Here is a 21,048-nt window from a genome sequence, read left to right as displayed (position 1 = left end):
TAAATGAATATTGTAATTTGTTTGAATATTGTGCTACAGATTTATTATCGTACATGATTTTGACTCTCGCGCGATTTATTGTCGATCGATTACAAGATACCTGATATACCTGAGGAGATCTTTTTAGAAAAGTACGGTATTTGTCGTTTATGCAGCTTTGGTCTTATACCATTCTGCTGTTCGCCGAATTCTATTTAATGTGTGTGCGTGCTTGTGTGAGTGGTGCGTGTGAAAGTGTGTGTGAAAGTTATAATGTTTAAATCAGGATTTCAGGAGCACCCTTGTTTGTCAGATAAAAATGATATTTTGTCAGAAACGATGTTATCAAATTATATAAAACTTTATCAAACTAAAATAAAAACTAAGCGATAATACAGGGTGTCTGACATAAGGCGAAAAACCTCTCGCCCACAGGTATAGATCTTGTCAAACTGAATTAAAAAGTCCTGTACCATTTTGCAAACAACCACGTACAATTTCGAGTAATTAAGTAAAGAAAGTTCGCTCATTCAGCGGACGCGAGGGAAGTATGAATGAATAACGTAAAAAACGCGCGCGCGACGCGAGCGCTGGCGTATTTCTAAGAACGCGAAGCAGCGAGTATCAGATTACAGCTGCAGGCGAGACGACTTTTTGTGATGTATAAGAAACGGCTAGCCACGCGCACGACGCGATAACATCGAGTATCGGATTACAGCGGCAGGCGAGATGACGCTTCTAACAAATATGACAACACTTTCTCGGCAACACAAGCGCGTGAATGAGACGCTGAGAAATTATTGTCCACGCATCGTCCGCCGGTCTCGCCTGCCGCTGTAATCCGATACTCGCTATTATCGCGTCGCGCGCGCGGCTAGCCGTTTTTTACGTCATTCATGCCTACTTTCCTCGCTGCCAATCGCGTCCGCTGAATTAGCAAACTTTCTTTACTTAATTACTCGAAATTTTACATGATTGCAAAATGATACAGGACTTTTTAATTCAGTTTGACGAGATCTACCTGTGGGTGAGAGGTTTTTCGCCTTGTGTCAGATACCCTGTATATGCATGATAATGTATGCATATGCGTGAATGTATAAATTACATGCAATCGACTGCAACTTTGATTACCAAAAGCTCGATCTAGAAGCAAATATGCATGATGTAACAAACATTGCAAAAGATTAAAAGAATTGTCGCAGTGATTGCAATTTCAGATGTAATTCAACTTGCTTATTATCAAGAGTAAATTACATAACGAATGACATGATATTTAATTATTAAAAATTCTTAATTAAATTTAATTAGTGTTTCTGTTTATTAAAATTGTAATTTTAATATCCAAGCGATACTTACGCGCAATCATACTAACATGAACATAAATTGTATCTGCCTATATGTTGTAAATAAATTATAACAAATAAAAATGCAATCACAATGGCGACTGATGTTACATCCTGTGTACGCGGTAATATTTGCAGATTTTCGTTAAATTTGCATTTGAGACGATTTGTGTAGAGACGTTTGTTGAGCGACTTTGTTTATTGATGGCGAGTACTCGTAAATTATTTTCAACATTGTCAAGCAACTTGCTGGTAAGCTATTTGCTGACATGATTATACTTAACATTCAATTTCATTTCTTTTGCTGCACTTTGCCCACTTTGATATTTATGCGTTCAATTTATATGTATATGGGGATGTAATGCAGCGGGACAATATTATATAAATCTTGGGAAAAAAGTGCAAAATATGCGTTTGCATTCTATCCCTTTTGTACACGAAAGTATTTGTATGTTTGTTCCGAAAATCGGAAAATAAATCGTGATCTAGGTAATTTCGGATTAATGTTTATTCGAAAATTGTTAAATACAAATTCTGCGCGATATTACACGATATACACGAGATATTAACATATGTATATGTATGATATTATGTACAAATAACGATGTTCGTTTAAAATAAAGTCGTTTACAAATATGTTTTACTACGATTTACATTGCAATAGTACATTGGGGAATAAATATGTGTGTGTGTGTGTGTGTGTGTGTGTGTGTGTGTGTAATATATAAAATATAATATCAAATATATAGAGAAAATAGTAGTTTCTTAATATAATTTATATAGTTTTTTAATATAGAGCGTTTTTCATGCAACACATTTAAACTTTGTCAGTATTTTAAATAGACGTGATTGACATAAATATCCACAGATATGATTTTACAGTCTACATTTTGATTGCCCACGTTGACTGTATGTTCTATCAATCCATCATTTGTCTTTATACTTATTATTGACTAGAAGTTTATGCAGATATTTAAAGTATATGATTATTTTTTATTTACAAGTTATAACGTTCTTTTACTTCTTTGTAAACCATCTTGAGTAAACCATCTAAACATCAAGCTATTCTTTGTATAGAATTTTGCATTGATTGTTTGCATAGAAAGCAACATCACTATGTCACTTGCCTTACGCAAATGAATGGAGTTTTCGATAAGTAAATCGATCGAATATCGAGAATTAGGCGAATGTCTACCAACATCGAAGCAATCTAAACATTTATATCTGAGTTAGGTTGTAATTTGTGAATTGCTTCAGCAAGATTATTCGCGCAGGCTGATCTCAGAGAGATGCTGTGACCAAATGCGAATCATGCTCTTCGCTGACAGGTGTCGATGGAGCTTCAGTGATCGGCGTGGGTGGATCACCATTGCTACATTGATGATCCATTGTTCCTGTTGCATAAAATCAGTTTTGTGTTTAAAAAATTCTGTAAGATGTAATTTTATCTTGACGTCATATTTCATCATGTACAGGTAAATTATAATTGCAGTAATGGAGATTATATTATATTTGACTATTCTACTTTTTTTTTTGTATAATTACGATTTCATTACGATCATTTTCTTACCTGTGAACGAACTGGAGCGGCTTCGATTCGGCCAACAGATTCTGCAGAGCGGTTTCAACAGCCGAAACCTCGGCCTTGGCATTCGCAAAAGTACATAGATATATGGATCCAAGGTGAAGTGAATGCATAAAAGAATATCAGCTATAACATGGAAAATGCGGATGAATTTCCGTGCAACCATCGCCGTTTGAGGTAGCTGTATCGCAAACTGTGCCAGTGGAATAGAAATCTATGAATAAAGGTAAAAACGAGGAATTTTAATAATTTTTAATGATGATTAATGACGATGATGATTGAATCACTCAATTACATTTGCAAACAATTTATTTATTGTCGATTTATATTCTTTCTAATATTCTTTTTGCCGTGATCGGCTCGCTTTTCTTTGTGCGCAAAATTCTCTATCGTCCGGCAAAACCGTCAACAGGATGACATTAATTCAGAGACGATCAGAATATTAGCTCGCGGATGTCTCGATGACTCGTACGTGAAACTATTCCCAAATATTCAATGTTCATCCTTGTTGACCTTCCCTGCTTTCAATGCAATCACGCTATATTTCTGCATCGATTAAATATAAGAAATAATTGCGATTATTGTTTCCGGTAAAACGTTACTCGCTATAAATATCAATCGATGTGTTTAAAAACAAGATTTGATTATTTAAGAGTAAGAATACATTTTGGCACAGAGATTTTTTATCAGAATTTTATATAGAAAAAGTATTCATATGTATAAAAATTTTATGCACTGTGCTATATATAAATGTATATCATATTGCAAATTACAACAATACGTCAAGAATCAATATATTGCCACTAATCACATTTTGTACCAGAATTATTGATGATTAAAATGAACAATTTCGTTATGAGTATGAAAAGAAACATAGATTGAAACAACGCCTTGTAAGCGAATCACGTGAGCGTTATCGATCCCCATAGAACATGCCGGAAGCGACGAGACTTTACGCGAGGACAATTCTTCGAGCTCATATTATAGAAATGATGATGGCTAGTGAAAAAATATGTAACTGGAGTAAAAGGAGATTCGTATTCGGGGTGAGAACCTCTTTTTCTTCTATAAGTTAACAGAAAGAAGTGGAAACCACTCTCCCTCGTTTCCCTTTCTCTCTCTCTCTTTCTTTGCGTAGAAAGACAACAATATAAGATACGTGGATGTCACGTACAGGCAACTCATCTCTCTGGCGACTCTCTTATACTATCTATCTATCAAAGGCAAGATCTTCAACGAGCCCTTATGATACGTTACACAAACACGAATGATTGATCGGACTAATCTTCTTTTGCGTGGGTGCTATTCCACTTATCCCATCTTTTAGGATTATTATAGGTGCTCGATGAAGGATAATCGTTTGTGAAATAGAAGGGATAAATGGAGACAATTTTTTCATTATATAAAAGGAGTGACGAAAAAGAAGAGAAAACTTTTAAGAAACATAAAAAATATTATGCAATTATGACATTATCTCGTAAATAGATTAGTGTATTTTCCTTTTTAACATGTTGTTTTACTATAGAAGTAAGAGAATTTTGTTGGGAAGCTTACCATATGTGGCATCCAGCAAATAACAAAAGATATTGATAATACAGCCATGAGCCTCGCGAATGCCCTCTCCTCAGTCGTAGCAACGACTTCAGGTCGATTTGGAGGTCCAGCTAGGGTCAGCAAGGGTTTGGCTCTTGACGAAGCCCTAGAGATTCGTCTAAGGGCACCTGCGCGATGACCTAATCTACTCAAAGCTCTAGATACCGCCAAATTGCACCAGACAATGGACAAACATAACAACGTACCTATAATTAAAATGGCTAATCAGTTAACGGTAAATGACTTTTTAATACTCTTTCCGATGCTTTTGCTAGTAAAATACAGACAAAGAGAACTAGAATTATATCTGCATTAATTGTCACACAACTATGTGTGTCAATGTTTACTGAAATTATTGAATAAAAAAAATAAAATGATATCGATTCTGTTGCTGTTAATTGTTAAACTGCTCACCGAAAGTGAACCATACATAAGCGTAAGCGACATCGCTCGGCTCGGTGGCCTCCCTGTAACGGACGCATCGTTCGTCTTTGTAGTACAATCCGAAGCCCATAACCGGAAGACTGGTCATCGCCAAAGCGACTAACCAAAGTGCTAACATGCAACGCACAATTACCGGATACGTCACCTGCTGGAAGATACATGCGTGTCATCCATTAAAACATCGAGAGACACGACAACGCATTTGTCGACTCCCTTATATTCCTGATATGTCCCTAATATCGACAATATGAATCTTGTGGTATTCCAGTATTAATTTAATGATACAATTCGCGCGCGGAAGCAGTTTGTTCTTTAACACATTAATCAGTCATTAATCTGTCAATTCTTTTATAACATATAATTTTGTCATGAAACGTGTGATTGCTCTATAAACATCGCAGCTTTGGAGTGCCTCTATACGCACGCGTATAGAGCGCAAGTTTCTCACGATTTTCTCACATCAGCACGTCCGCACAAAGAGCGAAACCATGTTGTGAATTGTAACGTGTGTGGTTTACTTTGGCAATGCGCTCAGTCCGTCGACTATGTCATCAAAGAAAGAATCTATTTCTCTGCTAGCTGATTACATAATATTTTTGTCCTCTTATTCTGTATGCGGAAAGAGCATTCACCTTATCGTTTGTCAAAATACGTACGTGCTGTTCAAACTTCCGCGCAATTAACTTCCACCTACTACTGTGAGAAAAGGGGAACTTGGAAAAATTACAGCAATTACGATACCTAAAGCTGGGCTTACCTTTTGATAAACAAAGGGTCTAGTCAAGGCCAACCATCTTTCCGCCGCCATGACGATAGCGACACAGCCGCTGAAAAGGCCAAAAAGCCGCCAGACAACCCGCAGAGAACAAAATACTCTGGTGGATGCTATACCACCCACATAGATCGTGACATACATCTGTACCAACATCCCCAACAATGCCATGAGATCGTTGGTCGCTAGACAACGCAGCATCAGCAGGTGCTTACGGTTTCTCCCCTATGAAATTAAATAATTCCCCCGAAGAGGGGGAATGATGTAACATCGTTTTATCACTTTTCCATCATCAACAAAGAGATGTGGAATTTATCACAGAGCAAAATTAAGAGAGAGTTTGCCTTTAAAATATATAGATTTCTCTTTATCATCGTATACCATATTTTTTTGAATCACTTATGACTTGATTTATTGAGATAGTTTTAATGTATCGATTAATACGGGATAATGATTACCTTATCTCGGTGAAAGAGGATAATCAGGGCAGATATATTACCGATGACGCCGGTTATGTAGACTAGGGTCAGTACAAGCTGAGAAGCGAAAGTCACGTGCCTCTTTGGCGCGACACTCGTTACTACATCGGGTATCACCGTCGTTACATTAAACACCGATAAAATATCGTTTGGCGAGTTATTTGTCAACATGATGGCAATTTTTATGACACGTTTAGCACAATTTACGGATTTAATTTCACCTGTCGTTTGTTCACTCGACTTTGTGTCAAACTTATTTTAATAGCACAAAGTGCAATGGTTACAGCGATAACGCAATATAACGATGATGGCTTAACCTCATTGTTTATCAACTGGCTCATTCCAATTGTTGCACTTTCTTGCGGTCGTCATTCCTTTTAGAGAGTATTGATTGGAATTATGTGTCCTTTCTCCTCCAAGCTCATGCATCGATTTTTTCAATTCAATTTTTGAGATAGGAGTCGTATTTCAATAAATGAAATTGTGTATCTTTTTTTTCTTTTAAGAGAATAGAAAGATTGTAAAAAAATTGTGAAAAGAGAAAAAACAAAGGATATCTGAGAATTCGCAGAAATTATGAATTTAGAAAATTTACAAAATCGCAACTCTCTTCATAGAATTGAACTCTAAAGTTCATCGATCTTTCTGAGACTTGGAAATCTTTGAGTCCGAGAGAGCTTGCTTACACGATTTCACCCGGATTGTAGTTTATCGATCAATGTCATCGACCCGATCTTCGTATCGATAAGCAGCGCCGATCACTCTCGTCGCGTTCTTCTCGTCGCAAAAAATTCTGGAGAAACGGATAGACGCGAACCTGCGAGATTTCGATCGAAGATATACACGAGAGTCTTGGAGGGTACTAAAAGGATCCTTCAACGAGTGAAGTCACAGCTCGACTGATTGAAGCCACGCCGTCAAATCCAGTTTTGTTTTCTCCCACAGGATGATTCGATCGCAACGGCGCTTGCGCGGGATCAATCATCTAGAAGCCGATTCGATCATTTATTAGTAAAATCTATCAATAACATTAGTGATGCAAACGTTAAATAAAATGGTATGCAATCATATCTAATTTGTACTATACGTACTATATGTGTACTATTTTCACAAGATCGTTCAAGTTCGTAATTTCGTAAATTTACTGTTTTTCTCAGAATAGTGTGATTTTCAAGTTAAAAATTTATTGTGTGATTGATACTTTAATTTCGCGTTTTGAGTAAAATTACAATAATAAAAATCGTGTAATAGCGATTCTATAATATCTATAATATTGCGATAACATGTATTGTAACATAGTAATAAAAAAATAGCGATTTGATATTAGATACACTAGGGACTAGAAAATGTTTGCATACCTTCAGGCAGCGTTTCACGCAAACTCTAATTTGTTGGCATGTGAATGTGAATAATACATGTTAGACATTTGTATACAAGACGATACACTGGTCGATAAATAATTTCAAGCACGGGAATGATAATGCGCTAAAAAAACTCCGTCTCTTCAAGATGCAGAACGAAACATAATTCCTAGCAAGGAATAGTGATGAACTTTGTACGAATTTCTTAAGATCTGGATACAATCCAACGATTGCAGCAAGGATAGAAAGTTATTTTATTTTGATTATCATGTAAGTATTTGTTTGATTGACAAACTAAAATGAACTTTTCGAGAAAACAGATTGCACATAGCCAAAATAACGAATAAATATATGAAAAATAAATTTCTCGTGAAATCTCACATGATGATCGTGACGCACTTGGAATATCCAGAGATGGACCATTATATGTCGATTGGATGATCAATTATATCGTTATCTTCTCGATTCAGTCTACCATATATATACTTGGACATTAAGATTACCTTAATATTATACTTGTGTCGTTTGAATGTATTCAAAAAAGGAAAAAGAAAAGAAAAAGTTTTATTTGTTGTCCGCATGGAAGAAGAATAGATGTATAAATAACAAAACGATATTGCTAAGCATTTGTTCTTAACACATTTTCATACTTATTCCAAAAGATTCGAGAATGCACACGATATATGGAATGTGTGAATCGTGAAGAAAAAATATCACATTAAACGGGAAACAAAGAAACTATTGTTAGAAATAATTAAAGCAAGCATTTTTCTCTTTGATTTATCAATGAAGCGCGCTGGCTGATTTGAACTGCGATTGCATAGCTTATGGAAGTTACTAGTGTTGACCTGAATATTCTTGAATGATAATTACACTGATGAAATTACAGTGATACACCAACAACTATATAATTCCGGCAATCGATGGAAATGTTATCTCACTTCGAGGAATAACGAAATTGATCAAAGTTCAATGTTAAATACTGTAGCATTTTTATCTAGAGAAAGCGTTTTTATAAGTGCTCAACAAGTTCTAAAAATTATTAAAATTTTGTTTAGAAATTTTAAAAATTTTTAGAAAGGAGTTAATTTTTCAAATTGTTTTATATCTTATGCATAATTATATTTTGAATGATAATTATATTTTGATAGTTGACTTTTGCTACTTCTTTTATTATTTTAAACATCTATTTTGCTATACGAGTTTTATAGAGTTGGATTGCCAGAAACATATTAGCAATTTTATGTTATCTTATGTCATGGAACATAGATCACTGTGCCACTTCTCTCCTATTCACGGAGCTCTCACAGGTTAAATATACGTTAGTCTGTTATGTAAAATTTCATGTGACTTGTGCAAATTATGTTAGGTATATAAGCCAATATAAGCAGAATAATTTATATTATAAAGTGCTGATTACTTTATAGACAATCATAAAGATCTTGACGTCACTACACCAGTCAGGGCAACTAAATCTTCGATAACAGAGATAAATAACTCTTTTTTAAAATTTTCTTTTGTGTCAATAATAATGAAAATAATTAATGCGATTCTTTTCTTGTATACGATTGCTGACGATATTGCAAGGTATTTTTTGGCAACGCGAACGAGTCATCTGTATTCCTATGAATCAAGATGCGCTGCTTAAATCACTGCTTTTATCTCTCTATATGGTGAGCCAATAAACACACAATGGCCAATACCGAAGTTAACGAGGAAATTAATTTCAATAATGCAATCGTGATCGGCACCATTCTTGCATAATAATCACTCGAATTGTGAGATGTACAATGACTTTACAATCCAACAAGATAGCAATAAGGCAACACAATACTGTTGTATAAAATTATTGACTTTTGTAATTGTTATATCAATCAAGGTTTTATAGAATATATAGTCTGTATGTTAAATATTGCAGATAGTAGCAGATGAAAATAGAAAGATAAACTATTATGCGATCACTTAATATGGTCCTAATTAATCTAATTCAATCTGTTTTTTTACATGATTTTAACAAAGCTTTTTGCAAAACTTCTATATATTTTATCGAAGTTAATTTGATAAATTTGAGTTTCATACACTGCAATAATCGTTAATGTTTGTAACTACCTGCATGCAAGACGCAAATTCCTACATTACTCGAAGAGCTGTAGAGGACGCCTCCTGCTTGGTTACCGACTCGCTTAACTCAAGCAATCGACATTACAGTTAGAGTTAAAAAATAAAAGTTTTATTTTTTATTCTTATGTTTGCAATTCAATCAAAATTAATAGAAAATCACTGGTTCGAAAAAGAGATTATTATTTTTACATTTAAATTGATGTAAAATATATATCCACTGTTCAAATATGCAAGTTAATATATTGCTCGATTTGACGCGTGAAACAATACTCGCGAAATAGCTAATTTAAGCACAACATGACAATGTCGATTGCGAAATTTCGTCGCTACGATCATGATTGTCACAGTTCTCGTGTTCTGTTCTCGTGTTGGGATATGAGTTTAGTTATCAAGAAAATATTCGATATTATTTATTATAAATTGATTGTCTGCTTTAACAATAATGAAGTAGATATAAAGAGATGCATCGATTCTGAAGAATAATTAAATTGGCATTTTTCGAAGGAAGATCCGTCGAGAGAGTACGATCGATTTGATGGTACTTCGAATGAACGCATATCGGTCCCGTTATCGTTTGGTCCGAGTGGGTCACCGGCACCTCACCAGGATTAACTCGTAGCGTGTGCATCAGACTTGTTCCGTGAGCAGGCTGTTCTCGGTGAAGTTCTGGTGGGGCACGCAGGGTCGGCTTGTTCTTTACAATCAATATTTTCTCAATTTCTTTTCAATGTTTCTTAAACTAAAAATTCAGTCAAGCTTATATATTATATATTAATTTCCTCATTTTTTAAAATACTTGAGCTACAAACATACCGATTTATGCTTTACGTGTATAATTGAATGGTTTTGGAAAAAACGCGTTAAAAGTATAAAACAAGTAGGCGATAAAAAGGTAGATATCAGAATTGAAGAATAAATCTGAATTTATATTATTCGCGATATGAGAATAATCATTTCGTATATGTTTCATGTAAATTCTAGAAAAATATCTATATTGTAGAGAGTTGAGAAAGTGCATGTAAAAGCAATACGAACTTGGAGTATTTTAGCGCAAACGATACAATATACAATAGAATGGAAATAGTGCGTGAGGCCCCAACTCGGCCGTCCCTGGAGGCCAGATGAAGTCTGAAAGTGCTCCGCGTGCTCGCCTTCGTCGAGCATGTCCATGCGCTATTAGTATCCGCGGAATCGAGCAACCTGTCGCACGTTTCTCATCGACGATCGGTGATAGCTCGTGTCAGGGACACGATCAGTCTCAAGACAAGTCTCCTGCGGAGTCCTTTCGGTTTATCACGGTTTATCGTTCGCCAATTCTATCCGTCTATCTGTTTGAACATCTCGATTTATCAAGGCAGCAGCTCATCAGTGATATCGTCCAATCGAAACTAGATCAGCCAAAATGAAAATTGCCGCCACGTTATTTCTTTTCGTGGTCGTCGGTGAGTAGTATGTCTCTTGAATGAAATGGATGTTGGTTTATTCATAGTGTAAAATGTGTATTATTTTGTTAAAAAGAATCGCGTTTATTTGTGTCCATTTTGTCAAATAATTATTTAATTTTTCGTAAAATGTACAATAATAAAGATATCACGATTTGCAGTAGAGTTGCATTTGGAAACTGATCGCAAAAACCGTCAACGTTTTCTTCGGGCGGTTGCAGGTTTCTGGGCCTTTCTCTTATTTTTATTGCACGTGAAACGCCTTGTATGAAACGCATAATTTTGGATTCTGTGCTATCGATTCCGACGTCTATGTATATCCTTAACCGACTGCACTACTTACGCTCGATTCTTTGATCAATTAATTGTCGCGTGTATTTCTTTTCTACTGTACTAATAGCCTTGTTCCTCTTTAGCGAAGAAGTTTCTCGTTCTGTGACAATGCGTGTCTGTAAATATGGGTTTCTCTGCGCGACGCTTAAACGGACATCACATGCCCTGCGGAAAATTCGCGTCATACTTACATACGTGAGTCGCGCAGAAATAACTTTCCGTAATTTCACGCTACTGTTTGAAATGATCTGAGCGTGACTCTGCGACGGTTACGCATCCTGAAAAGTAGTTGGCTTCGTAGCAGGTCGAGACTACGGTGCGTTGCACTCGATGTATCATCATGCGTTCCAATGCAGCAGGATCATCAAAGAGATCATAAAGGCTTTAACTTCTTTTCTTACTTGTGCAAATAATAATATCTCTGATTTCCTCTTATCAGTCAATTATAAGAAATATTTGTAAATAATAACATTAATGATTTAACATTAATAAATATATAGTATTGTTTGAGAGAGGAAATTTAGAAAATTTTATTATTAAAGTTTTCTCCGATTAGTCACATACGCCATTGCAAATTATTCATGCGCTTAAGTTATGGAAGCTCTAAAGAAAATTATTCTTCAAATTATTCAATGTTTTTACGTGTATATATACCTTACGTTTAACATGTACATATAGTATGTAAATAATATTGATAAACTTGTAATTACTTGGATAAAATGGCTTTTGCAATTATCAAAAGTAAAATCTATTTTAGTGCTTGTTATTCTTTTATTTTTATTCTTCTTATATTATAATATTAAGATTTTCAATGTTTATTAACGATTGTAAAGCTTCAGGATAATACATCTATAAGATTTAACAACAAATAACATTACAACAACATCAATGCGAGCGAAATGTGACTTTCAGATAGTATTAGAAAATTAAAAGTGTTTCGAAAGAAGTTCACGTAACGAAACGTTCCTTGCACGATGCGCTGTGCGCGTAACGAAATGCATAACGCGCGAGCAGTAAGAAATTACTAGGAGAGAAAAGTATTGTCATTGATTTGTTCAGTGGTGCAGGATAGAAAGTGCGAACAGATTGGACGCACGGAATGCTGCAGAATGTAGAGTGAAAAAATGGAGCAGAACGTTGAAAGTACGCAATTTCGATCGCTGGATGATCACGATCGAGAGTGATTTAGGAGAAAGGGATCCCAGCCAGTTCTGTTTCTCCAGCTATAATTGTATATTGTTGCATATCGTTCTCACAAAAGAAGATTTTGAAGATTGATCATCACTTTTGTCCATCACTCTTTTGCCAATATTCGTTGAACGTGTATTTGGGGAATCAGGCCAATGTCTATGTAAATGTCATTTGTGCGTCACATACTTTCTATTTGACCGAGTCCAACGATGTCATTTGCACCGATTGCATGTCAGCGTTATTTATCAAACTTGTAATTTTCAAGGAAAGTTCATTTTTTATCAACCATTATTTTATATTTCAACATGCCAAACACTTGGCAACAAGACGTGAACAACATCATATGACATATATTTATGTTAAAAAGTTAAAAAGATTTCTATTTACTTCGACCAAACAGTTTTCTATTTTTCGATTAATAATGACGATTACAGCAGATCATTAAATTTATTATGGCAGATAATTGAAGACGTTTACTGTCAGAAACCATTGATGTACAGTAAGAAAAAAGATAGCGTTACTTTCTAAACGTCAATCGTATCGATATCCTTTTCTTTCTACTATCTTATAATCTCCGGAACCGTTCTGATAATAGAGTACAGATAATATATTGGAACAATGTGTGTCAAAATGAAACTGTTAATCAAGGTGAAGGCCAACCTTGGAAAAGTATTGTGTCACGGTTCGCTCGTCTACGATCATTATGTCGTTCGACGACGAAGATCCCGGTTAAGCAAAGAAAAGTAAATTTCGCCATTCATAGCACCCTGTGTGTAACTCTTGAGAAATGTATCGTGACGCGGTTACATCAGCTATCCCTGAAGAGCAGTGAGAGTATGTGCGAGATCTATATCGCCCTCGTTTCGATTATTTATTGTAAATGGTCTAGAATCTCGCACAAAAGATAAGTTGCTTTGTTGAAAGTTAAAAGGAAGAATTCTCCTTCTCACGCAGAATTGGTAATTTATAGCTTATGGATATCCCTCTCACAGAGACTATTGTTAATTATAATACTTGTTAATTTTTAGTATTGGTGCGTGATACGAATAAGTATAAATAAATAAATCTAGACTCATTGATCGAAAGTTTTTTTCCAAATAAAGTATCTAACACTGCGGATAGTACCTCTGTAACTAATTCCGGATTGGATGGTGAAAATTCGCAGATTTAATTTCTTTTTCTTCGTTATCATGAATGGTGTGCACGCGATGCTTATTACTGATGGCATTTTGAAAAAAAGAGTTCATGTCGTATGCCCATCCGACTGGAACGACAAAATTTCTACTCCGAGATAATTTTCTACATTACGAAACGCCACTCGTTTCGCGGAGTTTTGTGTGTCACAATGCGACACGATTGTATAATGAACCCGGACCAAAAAGGAAACCGATCGTTTTGGTCCCTTTTTGGTCATATAATATGTATGACGATAATGAGGTTCGTCAGCAGAGGACGAAACAATATTAATAATCTGTTCTCTTGTAATTATTAATCTCATTTGCGCATCTTGACAATTTGCGTCGTCCATCGTACGCTGTCTGCATAATCTCTTTTACAAAGCTTTAATTTCATTCGACTGTCTCTAATTGAGAAAAAAAAAGTAAATTTCGACTGTCAGCTCTCTATGATCTTTTATGAATGATATGATTAAAAATTCGTAAGCGGTTTTTTATGAACGATTATTACTTCTTTAACGTTTCCTTTTTGCTACTCCTTTCGTATTCCTTAGATGTAACGTACATTGGCTTTAAACATTAAAGTGAAAAATGACCTTTATAACTCGCCGCAATTAGTACTTACAATACACCTGTGTCGAGACATAATGTAGTGAATGTATTAGTTAAAAGTCAGTGATCCGAGAAGACGTCTGTCAATTTCGGTGTCGACCAGAAAGCAGTTTGACTGCACAGGAGTCGTATAATACGTCGTCGTACTCGCGGTCAACGACAGGGCGTTTAGTCAAGTTTCAAGTGGGTCACTAGGCTATGTCCCAATGGCACTCCTCCAATCGGGCAAATTTCCTTCAGTAAATTCCGGAAGTACCTTTCACAAATTTTCGGACGTTTGTTCTACATGGAGATATCCGACTTCATGAATTATACTTTTCATCTATCAATATGCGAAGGTGCGTTAAAAACGATACAAGCGATGCACATTGCAATAAAAGGGAGTGTTTTAACCATCTCACCAAAAATAGAAACTGCGTCGTTATAACATGAAAACTGATTTGATGGATAATTTAATGGCATTTAGCCGACAATCGCATAGACATAAATCATCACTATTTTCTTCTGGTGACGATTGACAAATAAATATATATAAATACATCATATAAATCGTTTGAGTTTTACATTTGATAATTGATATCTATATTGTTGTAATCATGAAACAGATAATTCTCGGGCAATTAAAAGATCAAACACGGAAAAATAGTGAATTTGCGTGTGTGATATTAATCTTACTTAAAACGTTATTATCCATCTGGTCACGAAACAGATGTTATCTGCAGACAGATGTGAAAGTGTAATTTCTGAGGAGACGTAACGTAAATAGACAAAGAATCAGTAGCACAGAATACGCGGATGTTAATCGTTTATAAACGTACAATAGTATTATTCAGCATCCTGACTCAGTTTGCTTTCACTAAAATGATATCCAGTGTTATTGCTTAACAGTCACAGCAAACGCATAAAAACCTACTTGAAAAAGCGCGGATTATTATTCCGGATTCGATGGATTACGGATCAGAGAAACGATCCATGGCTTTGTTTCTTCCGGTTTTGCTTGCAGGATGCACATGGCGAGAGGCGCTAAGCACGTGTGTGTTTCAATCGGACTTTGGTTTTGCGCTAAACTGTGCTTTCAAAAAATCCGGGCTCTTCCGGGTCCGAAATCTCGGAGGTCTAAAGGGTTACGTCGGCCTGGGTGAGTTAAATTACGGGAGCGATTGCGACCGTCGTGATCATCCTAGTGCTCTCATCGTGCTCTATCGAGCAGTAGATTCTTCGATTTCATTCAGCCGATCAATTTCAATTTCATCAATTTCATGTTGGAGATTGTGGAGCAAACAGACGGCCTTGAAGAGTTATAACGATAGTGTAGACTTAATTAATTGACAAGTAGGCTTAGCTCTCTTATATTTGCATTTAAAAATCCCCATTAAAAACTTAAAGAATTCTAATTAGAATAAAAATAATTATTAAAAAAATTAATTTCAATATTAAATTCGTATTATTATTAAAACAGATATAAATTAAGGCTTTTATTGTCTGATAATTAGCGAATTCGATTGCACCTTTGCATCTTGTGTCATAGGAACTTTGCACAAACTGACACACGCGCCTTTCACAATATTGCGAAACGCTGTATATAAAGTAAATGTAAATGTCTACAGTGTATTCTAAAATATATCTGACCTGTATATAATTTGTATATAATTTCATTCACAATCTCAGATTTACGAAATATGTTTCTTTTTTTGTTTTTATTTTATTCGTGCATATGCATCTTCTTCAACGGATTGAGAAAACAGATCATTTAAATTACGCAAAATTTATCTATACCATGTCTTATTTACGCGCTATCTGATTGGTGCCTTCACTATGTAAAAAAAATGGAATGGCATGCGATTTTTGCATAATCGACCCTTCGATTAATCATTATTAAATGAGCACAGATGAACAGAAAACATTCGTGAATGTAAGCGTGTTATGTGACATTCTAATCTACAAATTGCAAATCGCCATCGATGTTGCCCTCCGACCGATTCTCATTGCAGTTTCGCAGTTTCGCAAAGACGCGATGACAAAGCACTGATGATTGATTTATCGCCTTGACCTGAGTCAGGATTGGCTCTATAGCCATTGAGTACCCTCGTAAAAGAACTCATCTTCAACTAGGACAAGATTTGCATTTATCTTATGTATTGTAAGATTAAAGATGTCGGTACTAAAAATAAGAGATTTATAAGTGATAAAATGAGGCAATCCCTTTATATCCCATAATATTTGCTGACTTCAGAAAATACTTGATTAGCTTTCCGTTTTACTCAGCGATTATGTTCTTGAACTATAGTGTCAGTTAATGCAGATTACATATCAACACGCTATAACTTTTTGTGTACATACTTTAACTCTACGTACATTTCTATATTTTTAACATTTTTGGTAAAAGCTTCCTGTAAAAATGCTGTTTTTTCCTAACTGTAAATAAAGTTTGCATATATCGGTTCTCTCTTTGAGACTGCTGTTTCAAAAGATTTAAGTCCCGGTTCATTTAACATTCGTACTTTAGAACTTATTTAATTGAATTTTGCTTGATTACAGGATTTTCCGTCGGAGACGAGTTAGGCTTCAGTCAGTCGCTCTCTAATTTGGAAAGCGCAAAAAGAAGAAGCGTACAAACAAACAGAGTTAATGGTGTGGCATTTAATCCTTTAAATGTGGTACGTAAAAATCTCCGAAATAGAACAACATTCGCCATTCGTGTATATATATTACGTTGCATTTGTCATTTTGTATTACTTAGTATCTTATATTCTAAATAAATGTCAAAATCTTTATTTATTAAATTTTCATCTAAACATCCTATGGAGATCCGCAACTTGAAAGATAATTACATTTAAATCGGCTCATGGAAAGTCTGTTGCAAAAGGAGATCAGCGCGAAAGCGTCTGCTCATTCTTTGTAGCATGGATATCCTCTCTTAAAGTCACTTTGAAGTTTTATTTCTTGATATTCTTATCCTAAATGCAATTTCTCCATCTCGATCTCACTTTATATAACGAACAATGACGATAATCGTTCTATGTAATGCTAACTTTTCGTTTTAGGTCTGCTCAGTTTGAACAAAATATGTGATATATAATTTCTATCATATAATTATAACATAATTACTTTTTCAAATATTGCGTATATGTATACACAAACCTTAAGAAAATATTCAGAAAAATATAAAACTTTCTATACTTCTCAGTGATACGATTAAAGTCATAGATAGATACCGTTACAGCCTATATCTAATTTCACAACAGTTGATTGAACATCCACTTTTACTTATCACGTTTCTCTAGCGGGAAAGAAGTTTCCTGAAGCGCAACGTTGCATTATATTGGCGCACCGTTCCTATCGTCTCACCAGGAGTATCTAGGTCGAGGGACGAATAAGATGAATCGGTTTTTTACTGTTGCGTAAAAAATATGAATTACATGTCGACCTTGTCACAAGCGTTGCGTGAATGTTGCCTTAGCCGCATTCACATTTTATCTATACGACATAATGAAATTATACAGTTATCATTTTTTCAAGCAACGCAAATGAGCGTCATGCCATCTTACACAAGTATAATTTAAAGACACGCTGTATGTTCAGAGTTCAGAGCTTACGAAAATGTACTTACAGAGCGAAAGCAGGTGCTTCTTTTTTCATTTTGATACATTTATCATTCTTCTGTACAGGCAAACAATCGTGATGATACGCGTGCTACATCGCTAAATACTCGCCAAGTGGTACCACCCTTTAAGCCTTTGCCGATCGGCCCACCGCGACCGATGGCCCAGCAACCTGAACGTCAGAAACTCGTGGTAAACTCAACAGCCATTAAAACAGCACCGGTGATGCCATTGGCGCAACAAGAAGTTATGCGCCAACAACAGCAGCGAATTAATCAAGAAATCAAGCAGAAGCAACATCAGAGAATGCAGCAGGAAGCATTGGCGTTACAAATGCTGAAGCAACAACGTCTGCAGCAACAGGAAGCTATGAGGCAGCAACAGATGCAAAAGATACAACAACAACAACAACAACAACAACAACAGCAGCAGCAACAGCAAATGCTCGCGCAACGACAGCATATCATAGCGATGCAGAACAAGAAGGATCAAGTGATTCCAGTAATCTTTGAATTTTTCATAATTTTCCTTATATACAGGGTGAGGCATCTAAAACAGACCACCTGAATATCTCGGCTGTTATTGGTGATAAAAAAAAAGTGTCAGACCAAACTTGCATGATTTCGAGGGACACATAAATTGTTCTAAATAATTTTTTATTAAGTTCTAGCCGTTAGAAATTTTTTCTTTTCCGAGAAGTTCCGAGTTGATGATATCATTATTTTTTATATTGCCTAGAGTTCTCTGCTATTGAAAATACCGACAACTCAGAAATGAAAAAGTTCTAGCACTTAGAAATTTTAGCCTTCAGTGACCTTGAATAATTTTGACCCGTAGATCAATGTGCGCATCTTCAAACGCTCTACTAGATGGTACGTAAAAAAACATATTATACCATTTAAAAAAACGAAGTTGACCTTCATATGACCTCTACACGTCCACCTAATAAAAAACTATTTAGAACAAATTATGTGTCCTTCGAAACCATACAAGTTTGGTCTGACACATTTTTTTCTATCACTAATAACAGCCGAGATATTCAGGTGGCCTGTTTTAGGTGCCTTACCCTGTATAGTTTATTTCCTGTCTTTAAAATGTTAATTTCTTATTTAGCCACCACAAGTGATAGCAGTGGCGAATGTGACGCCAAAATTGCCCAGTGTTGCCGTGATTCCGCCAAATAGTATGATCGACAGTAAAGTCGTTTTACCGTCATTGTCCAAGGTAACGACCAATTTGGTTTCATCGAATAATGCCTTGCCAGCTTTCATCGCGATGCCGCAGTCATCGGCGAAGCTTACAAATAGGATTAGTAATAGTGGCACCTTGCTGCAGGATTCCGACAATGAAATATTACATGAGAATTATCAGGTAATTGTGTATAATTCTATTGCTAAGATTCTATATACTAATATTGTATTGTATATATCATAATTCTATATATAAGTTATTTTAAAACAATGTTTCAAAAAGTATTATTCTCTTTTACAGTTGCCTTTGCCGAGTGACGAAATGGCTGCATCGGTGAACGAAATGACATTGCTTTCGTTTCAGCCTGCCGCTACAGTGGAAAACAGTCAGTCGCTGCCGCTTCAACAAAACGAGAAACGACAGTCTTTACCTGACAGTTTACCGTCTTTGGCCCCTATTCAGGGAATGGAAACGTCCTTAAAAGCCCTCGCAGAGGCAAGTAATATTACACTAGAAGCTTTGGAGGCAGCTATTCTCCTGAGACAACAGCAGCTACTTAAAAAGCAGCAGGGACCCACGACTATAAGTACTACTACTACGACAATGAGCACAGTCGCACCTCTGAAAAAGTAAATCGTATTTAGTCATTATAGTAAATTTTTTACTTACTTTTAACTAATCTTGTAAGCAAATATTTATGTATGTGACTAAACTGTTTTAAAATTATTATTCTGTATAGTAAATACAATTCCGGAGCTACCAAAGTAATGAACGCGCCACGCGAATACTATCCCGTGGGGTATGATAAAAATTTTGATGATAATTTTGCAAGTCGCGTTGATCTACCCGACACAAGCTTCTATTGTGGCGATCAAAAACATTTCCCAGGTCTCTATGCCGACGAAGATCTTGGATGTATGGTAAGCTATCTGGAGAGATTTAATCACGTTTAAATAACAAAATACAATTCGTGAAAAAATTTATTGACTTTATTTGATTGATTTTTAAGTAAAAACTAATTTGTTAAACTTTTATTGATTATGTAATATATTTAAACATTGCGTATAATTATAGAAAATATAAAAAAGATTTTTCTTTTTATTATTCTAAAAATATCTATAATAAATATGTTTATATATAGGTGTTTCATGTCTGCGCACTGACGGACGACGGTCTAATTATGAAGAGTTTTTTGTGTCCGGAATCGACGTTATTCGATCAAACAATTCTAAAATGTAACTGGTGGTTCTATGTGGACTGCAAAGCTTCAAAGAGTCTGTACGATAGCAATATACCTATCAGCAAAAGCTATCAATTGATGAAGGCCTTGGCGTTCTTTTCGGCGTATAAGAATCACGACAACAGCACAAGCAGCGCACAAGAGAGCGAAGATAGTTCTTGAATTAAATAGCTCAGCAATCAAAGATATGTAGAATCGTTAATGTTAAGTTCAATATTCAATGTCACTCGATGTCATAAAATCAAAATTAAATATAGAGATCACTGTATCAATATTTCCACGATGCGATCTTTCGTCTAGTTTGGAAATGAGCCGAAGCTCTTGTCGAATATGATGAGAGAGAGAGAGAGAGAGAGAGAGAGAGAGAAACTTGTATATATAATTTATTTTGTTAAGAGAAACTCTCTATAAATATCCTATAGATTAAGATTTTACCTTTTATTGTAAATAGTATGTATTTTTGGCTTGTCCAAGTTGTTGAATAATAACATTATATTAATAATATTATATGTTTCTATAAAATCCTTTTCCACTGAAACTTTCTTTTTCTGTAGCTTCAGAGAGGAATAAAGAATCAAGAGAGCG

General features: G+C 35.4%; 2 protein-coding genes and 1 long non-coding RNA gene across 7 annotated transcripts; 1 reads left to right on the top strand and 2 right to left on the bottom strand.

The window, feature by feature from the left end:
• Positions 1–1,784: 1,784 nt before the first annotated feature.
• Positions 1,785–7,856, bottom strand: LOC105276860 (prostaglandin E2 receptor EP2 subtype). 3 transcript variants are annotated; one of them, XM_011334819.3, is made up of 7 exons: positions 6,882–7,856; positions 6,175–6,569; positions 5,702–5,941; positions 4,915–5,092; positions 4,462–4,706; positions 2,893–3,121; positions 1,785–2,716 (listed from the first exon to the last, which is right to left on the bottom strand). In XM_011334819.3, the coding sequence occupies exons 2-7, from the start codon at positions 6,364–6,366 to the stop codon at positions 2,604–2,606; spliced, it is 1,197 nt and encodes a 398-aa protein (XP_011333121.1). In that variant the 5' UTR covers positions 6,367–6,569; positions 6,882–7,856; the 3' UTR covers positions 1,785–2,603. The 3 variants fall into 3 exon arrangements, with proteins under 3 accessions (XP_011333121.1, XP_011333120.1, XP_011333123.1); XM_011334818.3 differs by having other exon boundaries at positions 6,175–7,856; XM_011334821.3 differs by having other exon boundaries at positions 4,915–5,089; positions 6,175–7,856.
• Positions 7,857–10,843: 2,987 nt separating this feature from the next.
• On the top strand, positions 10,844–20,967 carry LOC105276858 (transcription factor SPT20 homolog). 3 transcript variants are annotated; one of them, XM_011334810.2, is made up of 8 exons: positions 10,844–11,119; positions 15,434–15,568; positions 16,969–17,087; positions 18,099–18,533; positions 19,146–19,403; positions 19,524–19,852; positions 19,963–20,143; positions 20,365–20,967. In XM_011334810.2, exons 1-8 carry the CDS (start codon positions 11,080–11,082, stop codon positions 20,623–20,625), a joined length of 1,758 nt encoding a protein of 585 aa, XP_011333112.1. In that variant the 5' UTR covers positions 10,844–11,079; the 3' UTR covers positions 20,626–20,967. The 3 variants fall into 3 exon arrangements, with proteins under 3 accessions (XP_011333112.1, XP_011333113.1, XP_026824126.1); XM_011334811.2 differs by lacking the exon at positions 15,434–15,568; XM_026968325.1 differs by lacking the exon at positions 10,844–11,119 and having other exon boundaries at positions 15,361–15,568.
• On the bottom strand, positions 17,058–18,126 carry LOC105276857. The gene is made up of 2 exons (XR_893474.1): positions 18,041–18,126; positions 17,058–17,907 (listed from the first exon to the last, which is right to left on the bottom strand). It is a non-coding gene; the product is annotated as an uncharacterized LOC105276857 (long non-coding RNA).
• Positions 20,968–21,048: the final 81 nt, after the last annotated feature.

The sequence above is a fragment of the Ooceraea biroi genome, chromosome 3, assembly GCF_003672135.1.
Source record: "Ooceraea biroi isolate clonal line C1 chromosome 3, Obir_v5.4, whole genome shotgun sequence".
Taxonomy (NCBI): Eukaryota; Metazoa; Arthropoda; class Insecta; order Hymenoptera; family Formicidae; genus Ooceraea; species Ooceraea biroi.
The sequence above is the reverse complement of the archived record's forward strand: the minus strand, read 5'-3'. Positions and strand labels throughout refer to the sequence as shown.